The 12,186-nt window shown below is 41.1% G+C and overlaps 1 protein-coding gene across 1 annotated transcript in view; it reads right to left on the bottom strand.

Moving 5' to 3' along the window:
• Positions 1-12,186, bottom strand: part of CC2D2B (coiled-coil and C2 domain containing 2B) — a 344,324-nt gene that overhangs the window by 166,383 nt on the left and 165,755 nt on the right. The window contains 1 exon segment of the mRNA XM_050802958.1: positions 3,234-3,347. Within this exon segment, the coding sequence (XP_050658915.1) occupies positions 3,234-3,347 (114 nt within the window).

Below are 12,186 nucleotides of genomic sequence, written 5' to 3'. Positions count from 1 at the left end.
ATTTGTTATGCCTGCATCATGTACCATCTGGACCTATGCCAGATGTTTTATATGTAGTATCTCCTGGATGCCTAAACCACACCCCTATTTTCCCAGATTTCTCTCCCTTTCGTGAGTCATCCCATCTGCAAATCCTAACTCCTGCCTGGGGTCTGTTTCTCACTTGGTTCCTGCCTGTCCCCAGTTTCTGAAAGGATAAGTCCATAACTAGACTGCCTTGTCTTGCTCTGATGAAATCCTCAGAATGACCCAGCTTGGAGCTTGTCTTTTCAGCACAGTTCTGGAAATTACCCTTTGATTGATTCCTCTTCATGTGACATCCTCTTGAGACCTTGGTGTGGACATCAGTTGACATTGCCTGTCCAGGTCCCTACCCCTTCCTTTCAGTCACTGCATTCTGCTTTCCCTTTGTGAAAAGACCTCCTCCCCTATCGAAGTAGTTTTGGGCTTGTCAATTGAAGGATACCTATGGGATACAAAATCCCAAGAATCTTCTTAGGTCCAACTTGAAAGTGCTGAGCCCCTGTAGGTCCTTAAAGGCTGGCCTATACCTTGTGTGGGGTGGGGCGGGGGGGGGCTGGGAGATGCCATTTTGGCCTAATTTCCCTGAATTCTTTAACACTTCTATTCCCCTCCTCCTTCTGGAAAGCTGTACATTGGCTATGCAGTCTGGCCTCCTGAAGGTTATGACAGTAGCCAAAAATATAGAAGCCAAAAAGGCATCCACCTTCTTCATCAATCCAGAATTGATCATGCTCATGCCTGTAGGTGGATTCATTACTGTGTGCTCTCCAAATTGGGAGAGGAAGTCTACTTTCCTCTCTCCTTTCTCTTCCACCTTCCCCTCTCTCTTCTCTCCTTTCTATTCCCAGGGCAGTGGAACATGACGAGGTTCTCTTCCCTTCATGGATATCCTCTTTCCGGCCTCCAATAAAGGGGCATTGACGGATCTTCAAAAATGGGATGCCTTTCCCTAGAAAGGCTGAATATTCACGAGGCTGAATGTGAGGATCCAGAGTACACTGAGATATAACTGGTCATCAGTACACATAGAATCTAATCACGTTGCTCACTTGGACTGACCAGATCTTGGATGCCCAGATTTTCAGAGTAGAAAAGTGGCTGCGTTCAGGCTGCTGAAAGATTCTGCTCGCCCTCTAATGAAGCTGCCAGAAGACAACCATGGAGTCTCCCTTCCACTCACTCGCCCAGTCTCTCCACTTCAGAGACCCAATGACTTCAGGCACCTGAAGTGTCAGCAAGTATGGTTTGCATTTTATTTCCCTTGCCAAAGCAGGGAAAGGCAGCATGATAGATATGCATAAAGCACAGAAAGCAAACGTCCACCACTGTCAACACATAGTACATACTTAAACATTGCTATTATCTCTCTACCAAAGGTGTTTAGAAGGAACATTCCCAAACACAAGCCATACTGGAGTAGCAGTCCTTACCCACGATTAAGTTAGGAGGGAAAGCGTCACTTCCTAACAATGTACTTGACAAAACTATGTTTTCTATCTGGGTGAATGATGCAGCTTGGGAAAGTGAACCCTGGGTCATAACATCCACCTCAATGCTATAGGCTCTGGGTGAGGACAGGGGTCTAACTCTGCAACCCCTTCCCCAAATGCTTCAGGAATTCTCCCAAATGCGGGCCCTTCTTAGCTTCCTTGCAGGGCCTCTGAACAATTCCCCACATGACTTACCTGAGCAGACCTACAGATCTAGATATAAGCATTCCCAGCCTAACATAATCTTATGAAGTAAAAAATGAGATGTGGATAAGAGAGGAAACCTGACAAAACTTTTTTTTTTTTTTTGAGACGGAGTCTCGCTCTGTCGCCCAGGCTCGAGTGCAGTGGCGCAATCTCGGCTCACTGCAAGCTCTGCCTCCCGGGTTCACACCATTCTCCTGCCTCAGCCTCCTGAGTAGCTGGGACTACAGGCACCCGCCACCACGCCCAGCTAATGTTTTTGTATTTTTAGTAGACACGGGGTTTCACCGTGTTAGCCAGGATGAGAACTTTTAATCTAAACCAGAAGTAATTTTTTTTCAAAGAACAGCCTAAATCTGCTTCCTCAGCAGCCATATGTAGGCCTGGTCTCAAATTGCCTCCACTCCAACATGCTTATCTTCCTCCACAGATTACCACCAGATGCAAAAAACCACCGCTAACCTTTTTGTAAAGTGCTGAGACATTTGAGCAACTCTTGATGAAGGCCCTGACCACATTTCTTTCATGTTCTAGACAAAATACCTGGAGAGAATGGCAAGCTTCCCAGCTCTTGCTCAGCCTCTCTTCCCCCTTGTTAGTGCAGACAAGGATAAGCATCTATTTTTAATTGATAGCATTTCTTAAGAATGAAAACACCATTCACTTTTGCAACTGTCAACTTAAAAAGAGCTGCTGTTCTGAGCTATGTCTTTTATAATCAGAGTGGATTCCATACCTCTCATCCCTTGATTTTCATCTTGTGGCACTGGATGTTGAATGGCTCAGTGCCTCTGGTAAGAAAAAAATTGTGCTTCAAGTTTATGAATAAGTAGGAGATATCTTGGACCTGGGAAATGGAGAGGATTTTACCACAATCGTGTATGTGGCAGACTCTGCAAATTGCCTGCTTTCTTGCTAACAGAACTCTGATTTGGGGATTGGTGGAGGGGAGTGGGCCACAATGTGCCCAGCTCAAGGAAGTGGCTCATGATAGGTCTAAGCTTAAGCTGGTCACAAAATTCTGCACCTGGTTTTCCCAGTCAATCCTGGCCATTGAGATATAAGGGGAAGACTGCTGAGTCTGGGATAGCTTTTGCTTTCCTGTAAAAATGAACAGATGTATCTGGTTCTACCCCTTTTCTGAACTTTCTGAACAAGGCTGTGATGCCTGAAGCCACAGCCACCATCTTGTGTCCATGAAGAAATAGGTACAACAGCAGAGCTGAAGAAGCAATGGCTGAGACAGAGCAGAGCTGCTGACCCCATGCCAACAGCTGCCTACTGCCAGACTTTGTATTAGGTGAGAAAAAAAATAAGATCTTATTTAAGCCACTGAATGTCAAGTTAACAAGGAATGCCAATACATTCATTCCTGAGTCCACCACCTGGTCTTCTCTAACACATTTGCTGGATCTTGGTCAAACCAGCAGGAGTTTCAGAGCAGACTCACATCCTCTGCATCAGCGAGGGCACAGGGCACTCATGCTGTTAGAGTTGCTGTGCCTAGTCACTTACCTCCTCCCAAGGCTGAGAGCAGAACTTTTTCATCATCTCAGTCACCTTTTCCTGAGAGACTTTCTCTGATGTCAAGTTTAAAAAATTCATCACAAAGTAAAAAGCTGAAAATGCCTACAAGAGAAAATTGCAGTTTTAGGCTGTGTTCCACACAGAGGGATGCCAACTTGCTCTCCTAAAGGCCGCATCCCTTGTGCAGGTGCCTGGAAAGCTCTGCTGAGTAAATTAACACACAAAGTGATACTGCAGGCCCAAGAGCTGTTTCCTTCCTGGAAGAGGAGCCCCTCTGCTGCTGACACACATTTCTAAGCCACCTGGCAGTTACTTTTCTCCATAATTGTAATAGGAGAGTCAGGGAGAAAGAAAAATGGGGAAAGAGAATAAGAAAAGAGAGAGGAGTTGCAAAAATCCCATTTAAAAATACTGTGTACTACATATGGATGTTTAATAAATATATAAAACTAGAAAATTCTATACAACACTATTGAGTTATCTCTGATTAGCAAAATTGGTTTTTTCCCCTTGTGCTTATGTTTTGCCTATTTTCTATAATGAATATGTACTGCTTTCCTTTAAAAATCCATCTTTATTCAACAAATATTCATTACAGGTCTACTATGGGCTAGGTACTATTTTAGACACAACTGAATTTTTTAAAAATCATTATCATCATCAAACATGAGAACTATAAAAAAGTTAAAAGTTAAAATCAGTAAAACAAAAAAAAAATGCTATTAAAATGACCTCTAAATTCTACTACTTAGTGACAACTGCTATTAAATATAGTATATAGGCTTCTAGCATTTTTCTCATTCTATGATACATATGTAACTTTTATTATACTTCATACCACCCTATAACTGCCTTTTTTACTCTTTTAATAGAGCATGAATTTAAAGGGGAGAAAATGATTGAGCAGAGCTTGCTGGATGAGGCAATTCAAACCCCAACTCTAGTGCTTTTCTTCTTTCCTACCCAAAAGGGTGCCGGTTTTTAGGGGAAATCATGTTGGATATTAAAGGAGCACATCATTTGTTCATTCAGCAAACACACTGAGCTCTGTTTACTAGGCACTGTGCTGAGTCATAGTTTACTGGGATTATTTGAGGGGAGCATAGAGTTTTCTCTGTGGCAAACACGGTTAGATTGGGGATTATAATTTGCCTTCTGTAAAATTACTTAACTAGAAGTGAATGTAGAAAGAAAATGTGATTCCCAAAGTGGAATTCGCATAGGCAAAGAAACAGAGTTTTGGTAGGCAAAGAAACAGGAGGTAGCAGAGATCCCACTGGGGGCTCACTGTGACTCGGAGATGAGGAAAAATATCCTCCACCAGCAAAGAAATGTCCTGCTGCAAACAGGCCATATGCCTCAGTTCCAGCTGAAATAAGTTGCATTTTTCAATATTCTTAGACATATATATCTAATAAAATAAGTGTGAGCATATTAGTCCTTTTTAATACATTTTCTTTTTTTTTTTTTTTTTGGCTTTTTTTCTTCCACTTTCAGTCCCAACAGGAGTTCATACTAACAACTTAATATGAAACCTTCCATTTTTCCCATGCTCCTATAATCATATACAAACACATACATATAAAGGGTTTGTTTTAGAAATGAAATTTTAAACAGATTCTTCATCTTGCTTTTCTTAACAATCCTTTATAGAAATCCTTCCAAGTCAGCTGGGGCCACTCTAATGGCCACGTAGGAGTCTACGGTGTAGATGTATCTTAATTCATTCAGTAACTCCCTACTGGTAATTCTCCTGATTACCAGCAATTTCTCCTATGAGCAATGGTATAAATACCTCTCTATACATTTAGCCTCTGAACTGGTATGCTCATTCCTCTAGGAAGTCGAGCTCCCCAGAAACTGGAGAGCCTCCATATGCCCTGAACTCAGGAATTCCAGCACTTTAATTATCATTGTATGCCAGGTGCAGAAAAAGATCTTGGTACGGTCCTATTTCAGCTCTCTTAACCCAAGCCACTATCATCTCGTGTGGACACTGCAATGGCCTCTTAATTAGTCTCCATGTTAGCTTTCTGGTTCTAGTCCAACCCATCCTGCAAACAGCAGTCACAGGAATCTTTTAAAAACAAATCTGATCATATCACTCCCCTGCTTAAAACTTTTGGTGGCTCCTAATTATACTTAGAAAAAAATCAAATCCTACAAGGTCTCTGAAAACCAGGCATATTCTGGCCCTGCCCCCATGCCCACCATACCCAGCCACCCTGGCTTTCAATCCCTGCCAAGCCTTTCCTCCCCTAAAGCCTGTACACTTGCTATTCCCTCTGCTGGAATTCCATGGACTTCCACATCCCCTCCTCAGAGGGGTTTCTAGGACCCTCTGTTATGTCCTTTCACAGGACTGTCTCTTTTTCCCAGCAGTTCCTTTTGATTTGCAGCCGTCTGATTTTGATCAGCAGCAGTCTGATTTGCCTTTGCTTGTGTTTCTGGTCTCATCTCTGCCTGCCTTCGAGAATGCCAGCTCTGTGATGGCAGGCACGGAATCTCCCTCGTTCTTGGTTGAATCTGCCCTCACTAACATGGCACTTGGCATATGTGAGTGCTCTATAAATAAGCGGCAGAAAACTGCTCTCTCTCTAGTTCCTAAGGCACAACAATCTCTGTTAACTGACAGACTGTGTATGTTTGGATTCGCATAGCTAATGCCTGGAAAAGTTCTTCCTGTTTACTACAACTATTTCTCATTTTTCCTCTAGTGAACTGATGGTGGAGCGAGAGGGAGAGGAGACCTTTTAGTTTTTACTTTAATCTTTTTGTACAGTTTGATTTTTTTATAATGAGCATGTAATAGAGCAATAATAAATATTTCCTTAAATTGTTACCTTTCAAAAGACTTTCTGAAATCAGTCCTAGAGCTTATTCTATTAGCAAAAGTCTCAATGAGTTAAGCATCTAGAAATTCTCTTGCTTTTGCTAAGTGGTGACATTTGCTTTATAAAATAAGTACAAATTATAAAAAACAGATGAACAAACAAAAAATTTCTATGAGGTAGATTTAGCAACATATTGAGCCTTCAGTAGGATACACAGCGATCAAGTCAGCAGGGCCTCCTGGTCCATGCCACCTCCAACTCCCCAAGGCACTACATGCCATAGGCTCTTGAAAAATTTCCCATGACCTTCAGAAGCCTCCCTCTGGCATCTCAGAATCTTGCTCTTATTTATTTCTCAACATTTGAAGTTTCCCTATTCATTTATTTTCCTTCAAAATAGAAATATCTTTAAAATGCTGGCTTATTCAAAAGAAACACGTTTATTATATAGCGTTTAAATACAAGTTAAAAATGGAAGTCTCGGCTGGGCGCGGTGGCTCACGCCTGTAATCCCAGCACTTTGGGAGGCCAAGATGGGCGGATCATGAGGTCAGGAGATCAAGACCATCCTGGTTAACACGGTGAAACCCTGTCTCTACTAAAAATACAAAAAAATTAGCCGGGCGTGGTGGTGGGCGCCTGTAGTCCCAGATACTTGGGAGGCTGAAGAGGAGAATGATGTGAACCCAGGAGGTGGAGCTTGCAGTGAGCCGAGATCACGCCACTGCACTCCAGCCTGGGTGACACAGTGAGACTCTGTCTCAAACAAACAAACAAAAAAGGAAGTCTGTCCTTAATCTAACCATCCTCTAGAGATGTACACTTTTTAACGATTTACTGTTTAATATCTACAGCAAATTGATATGTAATATAAAATAGTGAATATATATTTATATAATTATATATGTGTATATGTACATATATAACCTAAATATGATGATACTAGACATAATTTTTTATCATACCACTTTGTTTTACTTAATACATCATGTTTCCTTGCTGCAAATGCCATGATTTCATTTCTTTTTATGGCTGAGTAGTATTCCATAGTGTGTGTGTGTATATATATGTATACATATATGTGTGTGTGTATATATATATATACACCACATTTTCTTTGTCCACTCATTGATTGATGGGCATTTGGACTGGTTCCATATTTTTGCAATTGCAAATCGTGTTGCTGTGAACATGTGTGTGCAAGTGTCTTTTTCATACAATGACTTCTTTTCCTCTGGGTAGATATCCAGTAGTGGGATTGCTGGATCAAATGGTAGTTCTACTTTTGGTTTCTTAAGGAGCCTCTATACTGTTTTCCATAGTGGTTGTACTGGTTTACATTCCCACCAGCAGTGTAAAAGTGTTCCCTTTACACCACATCCATAGCAACATCTATTATTTTTTAATTTTTAAATTATGGCCATTCTTGCAGCAGAGTAAGGTAGTGTCTCACTGTGATTTTAATTTGCATTTCCCTGATAATTAGTGAGATTGAGCATTTTTTCATGTTTGTTGGCCATTTGTATATCTTCTTTTAAGAATGGTCTAGATCATCAGAGTGAACAGGCAACCTACATAATGGGAGAAAAATTTTGCAAGCTATCCATCTGACAAAGGTCTAATATCCAGAATCTATAAGGAACTTAAACAAATTTACAAGAAAAAAAAAAACAACCCCATCAAAAGGTGGGCAAAGGACATGAACAGACATTTCTCAAAAGAAAACATTTATACAGCTAACAAACATATGAAAAAAAGCTCATCATCACTGGTCATTAGAGAAATGCAAATGAAAACCACAATGAGATACCATCTCCCACCAGTTAGAATGGCAATTATTAAAAAGTCAGGAAACAGATGCCGACGAGGCTGTGGAGAAATAGGAAGGCTTTTACACTGTTGGTGGGAGTGTAAACTAGTTCAACCATTGTGGAAGACAATGTGGCAATTTCTCAAGGATTTAGAACCAAAATACCATTTGACCCAGCAATCCTGTTACTGGGTATACATCCAAAGGATTATAAATCATTCTACTATGAAGACATATGCATAAGTATGTTATTGCAGCACTATTTACAATAGCAAAGACTTAGAATCAATCCAAATGCCCATCTATGATAGACTGGATAAAGAAAATGTGGCACATATACATCATGGAATACTATGCAGCCATAAAAAAAGAATGAGTTCATGTCCTTTGCAGGGACATGGATGAAGCTGGAAGCCATCATTCTCAGCAAACTAACACAGAACAGAAAACCAAATACTGCATGTTCTCACTCATAAGTAGGAGTTGAACAATGAGAACACATGGACACAAGGAGGGGAACATCACACACTGGGGCCTGTCAGGGGGTTAGGGGCTAGGGGAAGGAGAGCATTAGAACAAATTCCTAATGCATGTGGAGTGTAAAACCTAGATGACGGGTTGATGGGTGCAGCAAACCACCATGACACATGTATACCTATGTAATAAACCTGCATGTTCTGCACATGTACCCCAGAACTTAAAATAAAAAGTGAAAATTAAAAAAAGAACAGTTTAGAATGCTTCCATTTTTAATCCCGAGAATTATACTGAGGAACAAAAACTATCTTCTTTTAATACCCCAGGAAGATACATTGCTCAAAATCAGATGGTTCAAGGTCACGTCACCAAGTTCCTGTGACCAAGGTAGATGACTTTTTTTAAAAGTCTTTAGGAATCATCCTGATCCTGTTTTTAGGGTAAGGTTTTAGGGATTCAATCCCATAGGTGTTCTTTTGCCAGAATGGACCCAAAGCCAACTCTTGAGGGAAATACTGACTCAGCTCTAGGAATTCCTGAGTTTGCCTTTAGATGTCAATGAGATGCTGCACCACTGAAGTCAAAATCTGTGGTGAGCTCCTTAATGTCCATACTAGAAGTCACCCTTACTTGATAATCCTTACTTGATTGGTATCTATAACCCAGGGGTACGTATTAGGTTCGTGCAAAAGGAATCATGGTTTTTGCATTGTTGGAATTTGCCCTTTGATGCTGGAGTACATTCTTAAATAAATGTGGTTATGTTATACATCATTTTAATGGGCATCTCTTTCTTTATGCCTTTTTGCTGATGAGTTATTATTTCCTTTCATTTTATGTTTATTTTAGATTATGGAAATAATGTTAGGCAAAAAGCAAATCTGAGCGATTTTCTTATTCGAGTTCAAAGTGAGTTGTAAAGTAGCAGAGACAACTCACAACATCAACAATGCATTTGGCCCAGGAACTGCTAACAAATGTACAGTGCAGTGGTGGTTCAAGAAGTTTTGCAAAGAAGACAAGAGCCTTGAAGATGAGGCACATAGAGGTCGGCCATCGGAAGTTGACAATGACCAACTGGGAGCAATCATCGAAGCTGATCCTCTTACAACTACATGAGAAGTTTCTGAAGAACTCAACATTGACCATTCTACAGTTGTTCAGCATTTGAAGCAAATTGGAAAGGTGAAAAAGCTTGATGAATGGGTGCCTCATGAGCTGACCAAAATTGTTTTAAAATCGTCATTTTGAAGTGTCATCTCTTATTCTGCGCAACAACAAACCATTTCTCAATCAGATTGTGACATACAATGAAAAGTGTATTTTATACGACAACTGGTGACAACCAGCTCAGTGGTTGGACCGAGAAGATGCTCCAAAGTACATCCCAAAGCCAAACTTGTACCAAAAAAAGGGTCATGGTCACTGTTTGGTGGTCTGCTGCCAGTGTGATCCACTACAGCTTTCTGAATCCCAGCAAAACCATTACATCTGAGAAGTATGCTCAGCAAATCAATGACATGCAACGAAAACTGCAACACACCTGCAGCCAGCAGCGGTCAACAGAAAGAGCGCAATTCTTCTCCACAACAATGCCCTACCACACATCGCACAACCAATGCCTCAAAAGTTGAACAGATTGAGCTATGAAGTTTTGCCTCATCTGCCACATTCACCTGATCGCTGTCCAACGGACTACCACTTCTTCAAGCATCTCGACAACTTTTTGCAAGGAAAACACTTCCGCAACCAGCAGGATGTGCAGAAAATGCTTTCCAAGAGTTCATCAAATACTGAAGCACAGATTTTTATGCTACAGGAATAAATAAACTTATTTCTCGTTGGCAAAAATGTGTTGATTGTAATGGTTCCCATTACGATTAATAAAGATGTGTTACAGCCTAGTTATAATGATTTAAAATTCACGGTCTGAAACCACAATTACTTTTGCACCAACATAAATATAAATATACACACACATTTATGTATGCATATGTAGACAAATATGTTTTTAATGTTCTTTAATTCCAGTTTCCTATTGAACTTGTTTATTCTCTTTCTTATTTATATAAACAGCACAATGTGGTCTTTAAACATAATTTCTAAATTACCTCATAAGTAATTCCCTACAGGCGTTCCCTCTTTCTTGTTAGTGTTTCTAATTTGTCCACAACATTGGATTCTGTTTAGCAACCGAGGCTACAGGGTAGCCAGACTGACTAAAGCATTGAGAATTTTTAATACTATATTTACCGACTAAGACTCAGATCATCAGTGCTGAATGCAACTGTGGCAAAAATTCTCTCCCCAACAAATTCTCTGTGGCTTGAGAACACCCAGGCTAACTAGTTCTGGAAATAATGGGAATGAAACTGGATATCTGTGTTGCACATAGTTACTCTTCAAGAGGCAGGACTCAATAATAAGAACTCCCTGCAGGAAGGACAGCATAGAATGAAGACTGCTAGGATAAAGACCTAACCTTTTTAAGGGCGGTGCTGGGGTATGCCAGCTTTTTGCTATTTAAAGTGGTGTGCTGGAGCTGACTCTTTCTCATGCACCCACAAGAGCTGATTCTTAAAATTTCCAGATTTTTGTGAGCCAGTTGATATGCTGATAGCTTGAAATAGGCTGTGGTAGAACTGCTTACACCATGGAAACTGGTAAGTGCTACAAATCAGCTCCCCATTCCCCGAGAGTTGGTTGTTAGACATTTCCCAGACCATCACTGCTTGTCTGGCTCACAACTATAAATGAGGTAGATATTTCTGTCCCCGTTTTACAGATGAGGAAACAGACAAAAAGACTTTAAGTTTTAGGGGTATATTACAGAAGACATAAAACAAAACAAAACGAAAAACACCAAAAATCTGAAGCAGAAGGAAACTGCCAATGCAGAAATAGGGACAGGACAGTCCTGACCCTGAGGGCTGTATCCAGAGGAGAAAGATCCTACTTAGAGGTAGGCAATGAGATAGTCTCAGGAACTGCCAAACTGAGGTTCAGAAGGCTGGGAGAACAATCTCAATGAGGAACTAAGGGATCAAACAGAAAAGCCTCCAGGGGGAGTTCAAGACTCCTCCACCCTTTTCCAGCCCCTACCTCTCCCTGCTGTGGTTGGATGAATCACATTCAAAGGCAAGAAATTCCAGGCCCCTGAGGAGGAAAGGTTTGCTCAAGCTTGAAGGCAGGAATTGGGCCATGTTTCCCAGGAAGTGAAACTTTCTGAGAAGTTACAAACTCAAGACACAAGGGTATGTTCACTGACTTTAGATTTACATCCTTGCAGTGACTGGAATGAAAAAGTCCCTTGGCCAAGGTGACACCCTCCTTCCTCTTCAAGGAGTTCAATCTAAGGCAAGGGCCCTGGCCCAAAAACAGTCCTAGGTGAGCAGCCAGTGCCAGCTCAGCCACAGGGCATTCAAGTGAGGTTCAGTTTCTTCTGAATTTGGGTTTGCAGCCAACTAATAATTACTCTAATAATTACAACTAAATATTACTCTGCCAGTCATTGTCTTGCCATGTATTTCCCTCAGGAACCTTGAGGGGAGGGGAGGCTGTGGTTTGGACCATGGTTAAGGTAAGCCTGGATCTATGGCATTACCTATTGTTTTCTCAGAGACCAAGAAAATGAAGAACTCATACAGTTCATAAGAAGCCAGAAGCAGAATCAGATCTGATTAGGACAGTGCCTATGTTCTCTTCATAGAGCTTTGTCTTGGGCCAGACCAGGTGACCTTGGGAGAAACTCTCTTGCTGGGGTCCTGGAGGGGAGGAGCTGAACCTCCCTTCTCACATGCTGATCTGTTTTCTTAAAAGG

The sequence above is a fragment of the Macaca thibetana genome, chromosome 9 (genome assembly GCF_024542745.1).
Source record: "Macaca thibetana thibetana isolate TM-01 chromosome 9, ASM2454274v1, whole genome shotgun sequence".
NCBI lineage: Eukaryota > Metazoa > Chordata > Mammalia > Primates > Cercopithecidae > Macaca > Macaca thibetana.
The sequence above is the reverse complement of the archived record's forward strand: the minus strand, read 5'-3'. Positions and strand labels throughout refer to the sequence as shown.